At 42.3% G+C, this 17154-nt stretch overlaps 1 protein-coding gene across 1 annotated transcript in view; it reads left to right on the top strand.

The window, feature by feature from the left end:
- The window catches only part of ETFA (electron transfer flavoprotein subunit alpha), an 82545-nt gene that overhangs the window by 47506 nt on the left and 17885 nt on the right, over nt 1-17154 (top strand). The window contains exons 9-10 of the mRNA XM_073579345.1: nt 2940-3022; nt 15611-15676. Coding sequence (XP_073435446.1) covers nt 2940-3022; nt 15611-15676 — 149 coding nt within the window. The remainder of the gene's footprint in view (nt 1-2939; nt 3023-15610; nt 15677-17154) is intronic.

The raw sequence follows: 17154 nt of genomic DNA, 5'->3' as shown, positions 1-17154 counted from the left end.
AGATTGGGCCCAGGATTCCAGTGCTAAACACCGCTTTGGACTGGTGACCTAATCGAGACCTGATTGGTTCAGGTCCTGATGATGATGTCGTCATGTATGCCCTCTGAGTGTCGTGATCAATAGTGATCTCGGCATTTAGAAGGTTATGAAAGGGACCGCGTTTCCTTTATCTCTCCACCAGTACCCCCATGACAGAAGCATGGGGAGATGATGTTTGTTATGGCACTTGGAAGTTAAATCATGAAATAAGGGTCTGCTGGTATCGTTGGCATGTTCTGGCATGTCCTGCCAGTCTCTCGTAGGTCAAATGCATTCCAATACCTTTGTATTAGACCACTGATCAGATAAATAAAAATTAAAAAGAATTGTAAAAAATGTAAATGAATCCCTCATCATCTTATTGAACTGACTCCAGTGGACATTGATGATACTTATTACATAATTTGTATCATTTTAATGGTTGCTATTTTTTAATGTTTTTATTATGTTTTAAAAAAGGAAAGTAAATCTTAAAAAAAAAAAAAAAAAAAAAAAAGCCCACAAAAGAACCTAAAAAATCCAGACTAAATATTACTACAATAAATGAGCATTTTTTTAAATGTAAAAACAAATAAAAAAAGTAAACACATGTGATATTGTTTCCAAAATGACGTGATCTATAAAACTGTCACACTAACCCATACAGTGAACACCATAAAAAAAGCAAAAACTGTTTCTTTTTTCATATTACCGAACAAAAAGTGGAATAAACAGTAATCAAAAAGTCATATGTTAATAGGAATATGTTTGAAAACGTTCTTGTCCTGCAAAAAAACAAGCCCCCACTCAGCTTTATTAGCAGAAAAATAGAAAAAGCAATAACTCTCAGAATATATTGATACAACTATTTTTTTTTTTTTTTCTCTATAGAATAGTTTTCATTGTGAAAGTGTCAAAACAATAACCACAAAAATATAAATTTGATATTGATGTAATCTTACTGACCTGAACAATAAAGCTGCCTTATCAGTTATATCACATGGTGAATGGTGCGGGGAAAAAAAAATCCCGAATTAAACTGACTCCCAAAAATTGGAGAAGAAAGCGATCACAAAATTTTATGTGCCAAAGATGTTACAAATAGAAACTTCAACTCATCCCGCAGAAAACAATGTCGGTTGGCTGAAAAATCTAAAAGATATCTCTGAAAATAAGGCAAGAAACCCCATTCCCACTATGCGTCCAGACGCCCGCGGCTCGTCTTTCCAGACCACAGCATAACTATCTTGCAGAGACGTGAGTGTCTGCAAGATAAATCTCACCCGTACAATGTATTGGATGCGGTAATTCCGCACTGTTCAGTGAACACATGCGGATTCACCTGCGTTCAATAGCCGGCAGCACTTTGGACGCAGCAGACATTCAATGCGTTCAAAGCGCTGCCAATTACTAAACGGGTGCACCTACTTAGTGTGTGATGGTAACAAAGCTTAAAGAATCAATAATAAATCTGGTGTTGCTGTAATCGTACAGACCTGAAGAATACAGCTGTCTTATCACTTATACCACACGGAGAGCAGCGCAAAAATTAAATATGAGGAATTCTTTAAATGCTGTTGATTTGCTCCTTCTGCTTCCCAGAGATTGCAGTAATGCTCCGTTCACATTTATCCTGTGCCCCCTGAAAGTTTACCAGACCGTACATTGGTGTTTGGGTTAATTTCTGAAATGTGAGATTCCAACAAAACCCCTTACGGAAGATTCCCTGTAATGAAGGGAATCACTTTGCACTCTGTCTAGTCTACGATCAGTCAGAGTCAGTCTGTTTATTCATGAAAGCGCTACTGAAAAGCACAGCAGTAAACGGAGGCCAGACGGAGACCAAAATAACTGCTGCCTCATTATAGTGAATAAAGCAGTCAGTGTTCTGTGTAGAGCACGTGTCAGAGATTTAAATGGAAACCCTGATGTAAGTGCTCAGTGTAGAGCGCAGGATGAATGTGAACGGAGCCTTAAAAGTGATCCAAAATGTAACCTTTCCCAAAATATCGCCAATATCAGCTTTAACTCGGCCCACAAAAAAAACAAGTCCCTATCTTTTTTTTTTTTTTTTTTTTTTATGCAGTGGTATGAAAATGGATTGCATACATGCGTCACACAGATGTAAAAAAACGGACACGCAAATGGCACGTGGATAACAATCTGATGACTGTTAAAAAATAAAAAAAAATATTGCATCTAAATTTTCTGAATGACATTCGCATGATTTCTCATGTTCTTGTCTGCAGTCGGCTTTACACTGTGGCAGAAAAGTAGTTTTCCCACCACATATGGGGTATCTACATACTAAGGATGTCGGCTCAGCACCGTGATGATGTCATAAATTTTCGACGATTTGTACTAAGGCTCACCTGCCTAGATGGAACATCTAGGTCCTTTTGTGGAAAAGAGGTCAAGGAACAACCATAAATTAAAAACTATGTCACACGGAGCACAATGGCAGCCATGTCCCAATACTTGTTTCCCTAATGCTTCTGAGTATATTGAATCTGTGCATACATACCGGTTTTTCAACATCCTGTGTGTTAATAGCCAAGACAATTAGGCAACTTATCTCTTCAGAGAGGAAGAGGACTAGAACTCTAGTGCCACCTATAGGAAGAAGCAATCCTAAAAGTCATTGTCGACAATGACTTTTAGGATTGCTACCTCCAATAGGTGGCACTAGACTTCTAGTCCTCATCCTCTCTGAAGAGACAAGTTGCATAATTAGCATATTTCCCAGAGGAGCATTGCGGCTTTGTCTCCTCATCTCGACATGCTTAGCATGTCATTCTCCGCAAGGAGAAATGATACTTCTTGGATAATCGCCAAGTCACTAACACCCCTGAAAGACGTTTACTTTTGTATCTGTATGTATGTGATACCTTTCCAAGTTATAACTTTCTTGTATTCTACAGTGGGCGCCTCTCGTGCGGCTGTAGATGCTGGCTTTGTGCCCAATGACATGCAGGTTGGACAGACTGGGAAAATTGTTGCACCTGTAAGTATACCATACACATGTTCTACTTCCTCCTGAGCTGTTATTAAAGGGATTTCCTTATAAAAGTCTAATAATTTTTTTTAACAGATGTCCTGATCCCATTGTTCCTCCTCATTATGGTCAGGATTAAATGAAGCTGTATGATTGGAGCACTAGCAATCATTCGGATATATGATAAGTCATTTGATAACCCCCATTATTTGATTTAATCTCCTTGAGTCAGCAGCTCAGATGATGCTATCTTGTTCTACAGATCTGTAGGGTGTATAGCACAGGCTCCTGTTCAGCACTGCTGGGGCAGAATCGTAGCTCAGTGGCTAGCAGTGTTGCTTTGCAATGCTGATGTCCTGGTTCAAGCAGTTTGTGTCTTCTACCCCTGTTTGGGTTTCCTCCCACACTCCAAAGACATTCTGATAGGGACTCTAGATTGTGAGCCCCAATAGGACAGTGATGAGGTCTGTAAAACGCTGAGGCTATCATGGCGCTATATATGCTAAACTATAATACTGATGGGTGCTGTAGGAGGATCTTCTTGTATCTGTTATGACTTCAGAGAGCTGCTTCTCCTTTTTTTGTCAGTTTGGCATTTGAAGGGGTAATTTACCTTATCTCATTGCACTCCCAGGACACTGCTGCTCTCATTTTAAGACCTCTGTGACGTACCAGGTTTTCTTTAGACGGCTACATTCCCTAAAATGCTGTGCATTTGGTCAGTTTGGAATTGTATGATTCTCTATACACAGAAGGGGGTAATTTGTCCTTCATAAATTAATTTTATTGGTAAAGGAAATATGTCACCAAGGTTGTTACTTAATCTGACAGCAGCATGATATAGTGGCAGAGACCCTGATTCCAGCTATGTATCTCGGAGCTGATTTTAGTTATTATGTTAAGTGTTAACAGTGTTGTTTTTTTGTTGTTTTTTTTTTTCCCACCCTTCAGCTGGATTGTATTCAGGGTAACTGTGTAATTGTGTGCTCTTTTTCACCCACACCATGACAGAGTGTACAGGCTGTAATTGTGCAGTCTGTATCCCTTTGTATCAGTATGACAGGACTAGAGTACCATGACACTGTCATTGGTCAGGTACTGGGGTGGCGGTCCGTAAGCCAGCCAGCTCCTGCCCGCCCACATGTGTTTTGCATGGAGGTAAACATTCAATTTTGGGGCTCCAGGACAGGTGAATATAGTCCTGTTGCGACTGTGTAACCCTATCCCCTTCCTTACATTTTCCCCTCCCCCACTCCATCTCTTAGGGTAGTTTGAGAATGTGGGGACAGTTAGGACTGGGTCTCGGTGGTTTGTATGAGAGGCTTGGGCCTGTGATGCCCGGCTGCCATGTTTTGTCAGCGGCTCGGGGTTCTGCTATTCTGCCGGGTGCAGTAAGCTATTGTGCAGTGTGCTGTTTTGGAGCGCCCTGCTGGCCTTCAGAGGTCGCCCCCTACTCTCTCTGCGTTGGGGTCATGCGATTACCTGGGTCAGGTGGGGTGGACCGCATGGTGCAACAGACACCAGCGACACAGGGGGTGCTGTTCTTGAACCGTGAATAAGGCAAGCTGTTGACATCTGGGGGCTGATAATTGGTTTTCCTCAGCAACTTTTCTTAAAGAACTGCTCACTGTTGTTTTTTCCCCGCCCTCTGACTTTTATCATGTCAGAGTAAAGAGAAGATCGTGCACGCCCATCGGCACAGTCTGCACTATTTTATGCATGGGTCAATTGGTGGCCTACTGTATCTCCTAAAGTGCCCCGCCTCCCTTCCTGCTTATACTTGCTCAGGGGACATTTGTAATGTTTGAAGAGTATAGCCCCGCCTGCTTGGGCTCATGATCTTGCCCAGTCAGTAGCAGAACCAACAAGGGTGTCGGACACTGGTTACTGTTGAGGAACGCTTGACAATGGTGGCTGCCGCCCCGGGAAATCCAGCCGCCTCTGTAAGTGAGTCGGACACTACTGCCACGCTGCTCCAGTATGGCCAATCTTGGCCGAGATCCAAGCGGCCTTGTTTTACCTCATCAATCAGGTCTCGATCTCGGGGAAGACATCCAAGATCTCCCCCCTCTCAGGACGTACACTCCCCCAACACTCGGAATCTAATTCCAGCTCAGAGTCTGGGTTAGACCAATATCATATGGGGAAGTTGAGGGAGATGATGGAAAGTGTGGTGTCGGCTGTTGACTCGTGTCAAGGGCTGAGGTCAGATGATCCCACACCCTCCACTGAAACAGATTTCTTTAGGAGAGGCAAGCGCGGGGCTAGGTCTTTTTCTAACCAAGAGGAATTTGAGGGAAGTCCAACAGAAGGCATGGGAACACCCTGACAGACATTTTCAGAAACGCAATCGTATGGAGGTGTTATGCCCGTTTCCAGCGGAGTTGGTGGCATCCTGGTCCTCTCCACCTCTGGTAGACACTCTCATATCTCGCCTATCAAGGACAACTACTTTATCTCTTACTGATGTAGCAGCACTTAGAGACCCCACAGACTAACATATAGAGTCCGTGGCTAATTCTGCCTTTCCGGCAGCAGGTTTTGCCCTCTGCCCTGCTTTCGCTGATACTTGGGTATCCAAGGCAGTTAAGGCTTGGGTGAAACATTTACAGCATTCTAGCTCGTTCTTAGGAGGCGGACCTTGCAGTTCACATAGCGCAGGCAGATATTTATGCTCAGCATCCTTAGATGCGGCTGAATGCTCTCCCCAGGCAGCAAGCAATTGTGTGGAAATTCATCATATCTTATGGCTCAAAGTATGGAGACCAGATATGGATTTGAATAAGTGTCTTACAGGCCTCTTTGGTACTAAATTGGACAAGGTCATCGCTGATGCCACTGTCGGCAGAAGCACCGTGCTTCCAAAGCATGGCACAGCAATCCCTTTGTAATACTGGGGCTTTGCAGTGCCACACCTTTCATCAGTTTCCAGCATCCGAGGATTCCATCCATCAGTTCAGACCAAAAGTCTCCCAAAGAGCAAGGAGATATCTTTTTAAACCTACAACCACCAGGTGTTCCCTCGGTTCGGGTGGTAAGCCCTCTTGTTCCAGAGTCAGTAGAGGAATTAACATCTTTGGGATTTTTCCGGGGTGGGTGGCCACCTTCTCTTCAGGGAGGCATGGCTGGGGAAATTCAGCGACTTATGGATCTGTGTGGTAGTCTCTTCTGGCTACAGGATATTTTGTCGCTCTTCCACAAAATATTTTTTTCAGATCTCGTTCCCCCAATACATGAGCCAGTTTCGATCAAGCCATAGCATATCTGCTTTAAGCAGGCGTAATCATGAAGGTTCCCCCTTCAGAACTCTTCAGAGTGTTCTACTCAAACCTATTCGTGATCCCCAAAAAGGATGGTTTGGTACAACCCATCCTGGATGTAAGGATTGAGTTACCCCGGTCAGTCGCAGCATCCATGGAGGCTGGGATGTTTCTGTCATCATAGAATCGTAGAGTTGGAAGGGACCTCCTGGGCCATCTGGTCCAACCCCCTGCTCAAAGCAGGATTTGCTAAATCATCCCAGTCAGATGTCTGTCCAGCCTCTGTTTGAAGACTTCCATTGCAGGAGAACTCACCACTTCTCGTGGCAGCCTGTTCCACTCATTGATCACTCTAACTGTCAAAAAGTTTTTTCTAATATCTAATCTGTGTCTCCTCCCATTCAGTTTCATCCCATTGCTTCTAGTCTTTCCTTGTGCAAATGAGAATAAAGTTGATCCTTCTACAATGTGACAGCCCTTTAGATATTTTTAGACAGCTATTAAGTCTCTTCTCAGTCTTCTCTTTTGCAAACTAAACATTCCCAAATCCTGCAACCTTTCCTCATAAGACAGGGTTTGCAGACCGGTCACCATTCTGGTCGCTCTTTTCTGAACTTGCTCCAGTTTGTTGATGTCTTTTTTAAAATGTGGTGCCCAAAACTGGACACAATATTCCAGATGAGGTCTGACCAAAGAGGAGTAGAGGGAAATAATGACTTCACGTGATCTAGACTGTATGCTTCTGTTAATACATCCTAGAATTGCATTTGCCTTTTTTGCTGCTGCATCACACTGTTGACTCATATTCAGTCTGTGATCTATTAGTATACCCAAGTCTTTTTCACATGTGCTGTCACTTAGCCCTATTCCTCCCATTCTATATATGCTTTTTTCATTTTTATTGCCCAGATGTAGTACTTTGCATTTCTCCCTGTTAAAAACCATTCTGTTAGTTGCTGCCCACTTCTCCAGTTTATTTAAATCTTTTTGAATCCTCTCTCTCTCTTCTCTAGTATTAGCTATCCCTCCTAGCTTTGTGTCATCAGCAAATTTAATCAGTTTACCCTCAATTCCTTCATCTAAATCGTTGATAAAGATGTTGAACAATACAGGGCCCAGGACAGAGCCCTGTGGTACCCCACTTGAGACATTCTTCCAACTGGATGTGCAGCCATTTACGACCACTCTTTGGGTCCGATCACTAAGCCAGTTATGAATCCACCTAACAGTTGCCTTGTCCATTCCATACTTAGTCATTTTTTCAATAAGGATTGTATGAGAGACTTTGTCAAATGCTTTGCTGAAGTCAAGATATACTATATCTACAGCAATTCATTGATCCACCCAATCAGTGATACCGTCATAGAAGGAAATTAAGTTAGTCTGACATGACTTATTAGTTACAAACCCATGCTGACTCTGTTTAATCACTTCATTCTTATCCAGGTATTGACATACATGTTGTTTAATAAATTGTTCAAAGATCTTTCCTGGTATAGAAGTCAGCCTCACCGGCCTATAGTTGCCTGGGTCCACCTTCTTCCCCTTTTTGAAGATAGGAACAACATTTGCTCTTCTCCAGTCTTCTGGCACTTCTCCTGTTCTCCAAGAATTTTCAAAGATTATGGAGAGGGGTTCAAAAATTTCTTCTGCTATCTCCTTCAGTACTCTGGGGTGTAATTCATCTGGACCTGGAGACTTGAATTCATTTAGGTTAGCTAAGTGTTTCCTCACTATCTTTCTGTTTATAGATATCCTGGATTCTTCTATTCCCTTAATAGGACAGTGAATAACAGTTGGTGTTACATTTCCTTTCTGAGAGAAAACAGATGCAAAATAGGAATTTAAAAGTTCAGCCTTCTCAATATCCTGTCTTACCATTTCATCATTTTCATCCTGTAAAAATCCTATAGCATCTTTGACTTTTCTTTTACTTTTGACATATCCCCAAAATCCTTTATTATTGCTTTTGACATCTCTTGCAAGCCTCAATTCATTTTCAGCTTTAGATAATCTGATTTGTGCCCTGCAGGTTCTGCAGACAGCATTATATTCTTCTTTAGATATGCCTCCCTCTTTCCATTTTATAAACATTTTTTTCTTCCTTTTTAGCATGTGCTTATGTTCTGTGTTCACCCATCCTGGTTTCCTTAAATGCTTCCTATTCTTCCCTCTTTTCGGAATTGTTAACAACTGTGCTTTGAGAATTTCATTTTTCAAGATTTCCCATCCTTCCTGGACATTTTTGTCTTTAAGGATATCCAGCCATTGGATCCCTCCAATTATCTTTCTGAATCCCTTAAAATCTGCCTTTCTGAAATCTAACCTTGACGTCTGAGTCTTCACAGGTCTTCCGCCTCTAGTTATCCAAAATTCTAAAATAGCATGGTCGCTACCTCCTAGGGTTCCAGCCACTTTTACCTCCTCAACCATTTCCTCCCTGTTTATAAGGATTAGACATACATTACATAGACATACATTATGCCTATCTTCATGTGCCTATCTTTCTGGCTCATCAGCAATTCTCTTTGTTTTGCAGTCCACCAGGATCACTTGCAGTTAGGGGCCTTCACTTTGGGCTGGTAATTGGGCCCAGAGTGTTTACAAAGGTCCTAGCCTCAGTTTTACTCGGCACCATGGGGAAGGTGGTATCCCTTACCTGCACAATATTTTGGTTAAGGTGTATTTCTTTCTTCCAGAATCTGGAGAGTTTGAAGATTGTTCTAGATTCCCTTAGAAAAATTCTGATGGATTGGAAAAAGGGCAAAGTCTGCGTTAATTGCATCACTGCGTTTCTAGGGATGATATTTGCATCAGTTTTCTTCCAGGAGAAGAGACTAGCTCTGCAATCCTCTGTCCAGATTCTGAAGTAGCCAGAGAGAGATTCTCTCCTGTTTTGCATGAGAATCTTGGGGACGATAGTAGCAATGTTCGAGGCAATCCCGTTTGCCCAATTCAAGGCTTCTACAGAACACACTACTGGCCTGTTGGAACAGGTCAATACAACCTCTAGACCATCCAGTCCTTCTTCCATTTCACTGTTGCCAGGTGGTGGTTGACATCGCCCCTGTTAATCCAGGGTAGCTCCTTCCGCCCCATCCAGTGGCAGGTTCTGACCACCGATGCCAGCCTTATTGGATGGGGGGCCAACTTCTGCCACTTGTCGGTTCAGGGATACTGAAACAGTCAGAAGAGACTCCTTCCAATCAGTGTATTAGAGCTCTGAGCCATCCGTCTGGCTCTCGAACATTGGCAACACCTGGTTTTAGGATTGCCCATCAGGATGCAGTCAGACAATGCCACAGCAATGTCCTATATCAACAGTCAAGGAAGGATGTGGAGTTTATCTGCCAAATCGTAGGTGGTGGAGATACTGATATCTGCAGAGGACTAGGCAGCAGACTTCTTGAGCTGCCAGCAGGTAGAGGCAGGAGAATGGGTTCTTTACCCAGAGGTGTTCAAGGAGATTGGTCGTTGGTGAGGCACACCAGATGTAGATCTGTTGGCATCCAGATTAAGCCACAAGGTACCAAGATTCGTCGCAAGATCTCGGTATCTTCAGGCAGTCTGAGCCGATGCACTGGTAATTTCCTGGTCCCAGTTCTCCCTTCCTTACCCATTTGCTCCTCTACCTCTTCTGCCCAGACTACTCAAAGTAAAAGCACAGGCGATTCCAGTTATCCTCAGGGCACGAGATTGGGCCTCTTAAGGCCTGGTATGTGGACATCATCAACTTTTTGGCTGTCACTTGGACTCTCCCTCACTGTCCAAATCTTCTGTTTCAGGATCTCTTCTTCCATCAGAATTTACAGTCGCTCAATTTAACGGCATGGCTGTTGAAGACGCCACTCTGAGGGCAGTGGGTTTGTCAGAATCGGTCATCCCCACCATGATAAGGGCACAGAAGACCTCTTCGCTGCGCATCTATCACCACATTTGTAAGACCTCTTTTTGCTGCTGGGTCTTCTGGAATTTCTCCAGTGTGCTTTTCTCTGCCTGAATGGCTCTCCTTCTTGCAGTCAGGGTTGGCGCTTGGTTCTCTCAAGGGACAGGTGCCGCATCAGCCTCACCTTGGATCCGTGGAATCTTAATCTCCTTTTGGAAGCTCTTCTATCTCCACCTTTTGAGCCCCTTAGAGGGATTTCTGCACTTCCTCTTGCTTATGAGGTAGCTTTCCTTATAGACATCACCTCTATTCGGACAGTATCGTAGCTTGCAGCTCTTTCTTTTTGAGCTCTAGTAATAGAGTTGAGCGAATATCTTCAGTTCACCCCTTATTTGGCAAGCTATAGCGCTTGTCGAATAAGCTACAGTAAGAACCCGGCTTCCTGAATCGGACCGGCTGAACAACTGATCGCCGCCGCAGCTGCATGTGGTGCGGCTGTATCATTGTCACAGCACATGCATGGAGAGCCTGTGTGTTGGGCTCCCCATGCATGTGCTGTGACTGTGACACAGCCACGACACATTCAGCTGCGGTGGCGATCAGCTGTTCAGCCGGCGCATCCAGGAAGCCGGGTTCCCAGTGTAGCTTATTCAGCAAGCGCTATAACTTGCCAAATAAACGGTGAACTGAAGATATTCGCTCAACTCCTTACCTTATAATGCAACAGGATAAGGTAGTGTTGAGACCTGTTCTGTCCTTCATACCCAAGCTTGTTTTGGCTTTGCACCTCAACAAGGACATTCTTTCCTGCGTTTTGCCCTGCACCTTCTTGTCTGACTGAGATGTCACTAGATAAATTACCGTAGATGTCAGGGCTGAATGGTGTTATTTATCAACCACTCCCCACTCTATTTAGACTGTCTTTCTGATTCTTCATTTGTCATAAATTTGTAGAATAAGCAAGGTAGAGGTATTTTGTAAAGTTTCACTTTTAATTTATATATTAATGTATTGAGCCTTCAAATCTAATGAGACAAACCGAAAAAAACACAACAAAACAAACACAAATGACATGTAAGGTCAGATAGAGATCATCACTAAGAAGTAGTGATGGATAAATGGATATATTTTTTTTTTTACACAGCGGTAAGGGTATATTTGCACAACATATCAGGCCATATATGTGTTAGTGTTTTACCTGATACCTTTGTGAAAACAAAGCCTTTCTACACACTGTCCACAAGTGCTAGAGCAGGTGGACCTATGTCCTGGTATGTGACAGTATGGTAGACAAAAAATAAAAAGGAACAATCTCGCCCAGTGATGTTCCATACTGTCATATATCTGGTGGCAGAAAGGTGTAGGAATTTAAGAAATCAGCTCACCTGATAGGGCTGTGACAGTCACAACTCCTGTATAAAGCATGTGAAGGCTGCTGCAGGATCACCAATGGGGTTTGATGCAATTGAATGAGGAATCTGGTGATTTAAAATCCACGCTGTGAAGTGTCCAAAGTACGATTATAGACAGAGATATGGTATAATTATGGTTTATTGCGTCAATGCATTTCAAGGTTTACAAGCCTCTTCATCGGGGCAAAACCACGTGGAAAGGCTTGTAAACTTTGAAATGCATTGACGCAATAAACTGCAATTATACCACATTTCTGCAGATAAATCACCAGATTCCTCATTCCTGGTTTCTTATAGCAGATGACCCTCACAGGGGCCTGGCCGCCTCTAATGCAACTGTTGCTCATTGGACTAGAACGACTATCATTCAGGCCTATAAGGTGAAGTCCAGGGAGCCTCCTTTTAGGGTTAAGGTGCACTCTATGCAGGCAGTGGGGACATCCTGGGCAGTTAGCCACCAGCCATTGGTCCTGCAGCTCTGTAAAGCAGCTACTTGGTCTTTGGTACATGCCTTCTCCAAGTTTTATAGGGTCCACACCTTTGCTTCTTCGGATGCAAGTCTTGATAGGAAGATTTTGCAAGCAGCAGTTGCTTAGGCTTGGACCTGAGGTAGGGTGGTTAATTTGGTGGTTACAGTATATTATTTTTCCCATCCCAGGGACAGCTTTAGGACATCCCATGGTTCTCTGCATCTCCCCAATGAGAGGCTGAGAAATTAAGATTTTTGGTACTCGCCGTAAAACTCTGTTTCTCGGTAGTCTTCACTTCATTTAGAATATAATAGTCTCAGCCTCCAGGAGTCAGCAGACTATCCTATGGAACTCTGTATCCCCCAATGAAGACTACTGAGAAACAGGTTTTACGGTGAGTACCAAAAATCTTAATTTTACCTACTACCATTCTACTGAATGCTGAGCTGTGTATAGCCTCACCCACACCGAGTGACAACTTTCTGTGTACATTGTGCATAGATTTTTATGTAATCTGAATGCAGCATGATGTAAGGGCAGAGACCCCAGTTCCAGCAATGTATCCATTACCAGGGTGCTTTCTCCAGTTTTGATAAAAATCTATTTTGTTTTCTATGAGTTCTCTGAATGCTGAGCTCTGTGTAGCCCCGTCCACACCACTGATGGGCAGCTTTCTTTGTACACAGTGCATAGTCAGAAAGCTGCCAATCACTGGTGGAGGTAGCATTATAGAAAGCTCATGAACGTGGAGGACTACCTAGCAGCAGGTGTATTGGTTCTCTAGTAACAGATATTTGATAAAAAATCTACAGCAAACAAGCTAGTAAGTGATACATCTCTGGAATCAGGGTTTCTGCCTCTACATCTGTTCTGAGATTGTGGCAAAAACCTGGTGACAGATTCCCTTTAATAAATGTCAATGTCCCTCCAGGAATACATTACTTAACGGCATCATTTACATGCTGACAGACAGGAGTGGCATCTTGTGGCGTCACACTTACCTGTTGTGCGAGAGTGAACATGATGGGTGAAAGTCCTTTAAATAATTCAGACGACGGCTTATTGACTTAAGAGTAAACTGAATACGGCATATAGAATAATTTGTAAGATTGATCGGAACAATAAAACCGTGACCAATTTTGTAAAATAGTCAAATATTTATCCGGAGCAGCATTATTCTCTAATAGTCTAACAATAGAGGGAAATGAGCATTGTATGTCCCAAAGTCAGGCACATGAGGGGTTCCCCACACTCTGAGGCCTTTGGTGAATTCACGGCTTGGCTTTCTTTAAATGAAAGTGAACTCAAATTGTTCTGTCAGTACAAGAGTTAATGAGACGGATTAAAGGGGGATCCAGGACACGCTGGCCAAATTGCTTTTATGTTTAACCCCCAGGGAACAAAACATCAACTGCTTTCAGCCAAATGCACTGACATATGAATATTTTACAGCAATTTAATGTTTTTTTCCAGCTGCCCCAAAGGACTTGCGAATCAATTTGCGAACGCTGTTCTCCTGCAGTTAAAGGCTGAGCTGGATAATTCAGGATGAAAGAGGCTGTCAGCCCAGAGCTTTTTAAGGGGCTTAATCAGAAAGTAGAAATTACTCCCACCCAATATCCATCCTCCTCCTCTCACCTACTTAAACTTTTATGCTCTGAAGTGGTCCGTGCCTATGGCTTGCTCCATTTTATATGACTTTATTGTGGCTTCATGCTTTATTCTACCTGGTTAACTCAGGAAAATCATTGTAAGATCTTATGTGACAGATGAGCGTTCTGTATGTGGATTTCCTTTTTATTTATTTTTTTTTATTTGTATTTTTCACAATTTCAAATTGGCTACTCAAGATAATTTAGACTAAAAAAACATCCTGGTGGGAATACTTATTAATAAATGGTGACATGGCTATTTAAAGAAGCACTCCTCCTCCCATGAAAGTTTTTATCCTCTTAATATATTGTAATAGTCATATTATATAGCACTGTGTACTTACAATTGCTCATTTTGTCCTTCTACCCAGATAATTCTTCTCTTTTCTTGCCTATGTAGAAACAGGAAGTCTCTTGTTCCTACATAACTCTTTCCCCTCTTCAACTCCTGCCCCAACTTCTCCTTCCTCCCCCCCGCCAGGGTCTTTTGCAGTGACGCATGACTTGTGCAGACAAAATTAACCTCCTGTTTCTACATAGAGCTTAGAAGGATTCAGCTAGTCAGTTTTTAATCATGTGATGTTATAGACTTAATAGAAAAGAGAATTATCTGGGTAGTAAGGCAAAATGAGCAATCGTGAGTAGAGATGAGCGAATTTGTTCAGATTCGGTTCCGAATACGATTGGAATCGAATTTTTGTTTTTGCAATATTCGTTGAACGTCATTAGACTCAGTGGGAGTAGAGATTTCCAAATATGTTCGGGACCGATTATAAGACAAACAATCGGCACGAATAGTGTTTGAATATGGCACGAATATGTCAAAATCTGATTCGGGGACAAAAGACGGTAAAAAAACTTTTATGGGAATGCTTCTTTAAATAAGAAATGGGAGAGAATGGGGCAGACAAAAGTGAGGTGGATACAACTACAAATTTTCTTAACAAAGCTTTCTGCAAAGTTGCTTTATATTTTTTAGCATAGATGTATTTGGACATTAAAAACATTGCCGAAGTGTGCATAGCTTGTTAATTCTGACTGCCTGCATCCACCACAAGGGGGAGCTTATCATATTGGTAATATTGTTGTGTAACTCTGTATACCTTAAAAACAGTTTATTTTAAGCGTACCTGTCATTGCATCCAAAACCAGAGTAAATGATGGTTTTGCAGTCCCTTCCCTCATAATGTGCAGTTAACACTGCTTTTGGTGCAAATGCCAGGCTAATATGTCATGGAGCTATCCTGATTCTGATGCTTACCGTCCATGAATCGATACTTCATTCTTATCAGCATTCTGCCAGCACTATAGGAGCTGGAGCTCTTTTACCTTCACTCCGCAGTATGCACTGGCCTTCCCACACCATCTCTCTATTACCCTGTATGCACTTCGATTGAAAAGGGAGCAGGCGCAAAGAAACAAAGACATGTAATCCATCTCCACTTTCTTGATACAAGAGACTAATTACACTTGACAAAAAGCAGTAGATGGCAAGACACAGAAGGTGGATGCCTAATGGCCGGCACTTTGGAGTGATTTTTTTTTTTTTTTTGTGGAGGTGTATTGGAAACTTACTTTTCAGTATTGGCCAATGCACTGACCTTTTAAAGTTTGAGTTGCAGTTTAATAAGTGGTAAGAAAGAAAAGAAAGTCAATGATGATTTTAGGAAAATGACCACAAAAAATCTTTACGAATCCGTTGTAAAAGTGGTTGTAGTGCCCTCCATGCTTATCTCATTGTCTGCTTTACCATCTTGCATCAATGGATCAGATACTTTTCTGACAGTGGCAAGCGATACATATTGGTATTCCAAAGGATTTTCAGCTTTCATGCGTGTAAGACTTGTAATGGGTTAATGATGGCTGGTTGTATCAGTTGTGATGAGTATTGGGTGAATGGGTTCTTTGTACTTGCAGGAACTGTACATTGCTGTTGGGATCTCTGGAGCGATCCAGCACTTGGCTGGAATGAAGGACAGTAAGGTAAGTGTTTACAATGCATCACAAGATGTAGTGACTTGCTTCAATTACTTAGGTTACATTTTTTAATTTGCGGTAACAAATAATAACCTAATATATATATTTACTTCATACCATCATCACCTGTATTTTACTGGATTATTCTAAAACGTGGATTAGCTGTAGTGTCTACAGAAAGGGATGGTCTACTACTCAGGCAACCTTAAATACTATATTCCAGAGTGTAAAATAAAAATAGCAGATACTCTCCTCCTGCACCAACGCCATTGCAGTGATTTCAGTGATATCCAGGGCTCGAGTGACACTGGCTGCATGATCACAACAATCAGGGCCGTAGTTCTCACACTTCCTTGTGATGTCGAAGCTTCATCCAAAGGAAGTGTAAGCAAGGCATCATATTAGTGACTTCTGATTGGCTGCAGTGCTCACATGGCATAACAGTGCCACTGCCTGGGGAGCTTGGTGCTCACAGCATCTGAGAATCTGATACTTTATTTTCCAACTGTAATATAGAAATATTTAAAGTGAACCTGTCAGCAGGATTGTGCATAGTAACCTACAGTGTCAGGTCGGCGCCTTTATATCTCGTACCGCGAGATGCTACTGCGCAAGCGCCACCACTGGCGCCATTTTGTTGTAGGGTACTTTTTTTTTTTGGCTGGCGGCGGCGCTTGTGCAGTAGCATCTACCGCAGGCGCACCCAATGGCGCCATACTGATGATGATTTTTTTTTTTAAACACAGGAAGGTAATAGGCACTAACCGATAAGAGAGTGCGCAGGCGCCACAGGCGCTGCCATTTTGTTTAAGTGACATGCTTTTTTTGAAATATACGCATTAGTATATTCATTATACAAACTAGGGGGTGGGTCACTGAGGGATCAAGTGACCTGTCAGCAATCTGCATTATGAATAGCTAATCAGAGCACCACATACACAAACCCCGCCTTTGTACACGAGCAGATCATTAACACAAAGCTGAAAATAAAGATTAAACAACCATAAGACGAATTTAATCACCAGGTATCGTTTTATTCAGTATAATGGCGCCGACCTGACAGTGTGTGTAGGTTACTATTCACAATCCTGCTGATAGGTTCACTTTAAGAGGTGGTTTTCTGAGTACCGGGCAACCTCTTTCAAGTGGCGCCTCACTTTTCTTTAAATACATATACACAAGGCAAACCTTTTCATATTTTATTTTCTGATGAGCTAATATTGTAGAAAAACAAAAATGGTGACATTTTATAGGTGTTTATTTTTCAGCACTGTAACAATGAACATATGATCCATTAAATATTGTACTTAGCTGAAACTTTGGTGATGAAATAAGCTCCTTTTCTAGAAAAGACTTAGTGATATAGCTTTAAGAACTTTAATAGTAGACCCCTACCGTGGAGAACACCTGAAAAATAGTTCTACTTTTGCGAAACGAGTAGTGTTCCGCAAGTCTGGGTTGGTAATTTTCCTAGGTGGGTAAGT

The sequence above is a fragment of the Dendrobates tinctorius genome, unplaced genomic scaffold (genome assembly GCF_039654945.1).
Source record: "Dendrobates tinctorius isolate UK_male_01 unplaced genomic scaffold, ASM3965494v1 ptg000062l, whole genome shotgun sequence".
Taxonomy (NCBI): domain Eukaryota; kingdom Metazoa; phylum Chordata; class Amphibia; order Anura; family Dendrobatidae; genus Dendrobates; species Dendrobates tinctorius.
The sequence above is the reverse complement of the archived record's forward strand: the minus strand, read 5'-3'. Positions and strand labels throughout refer to the sequence as shown.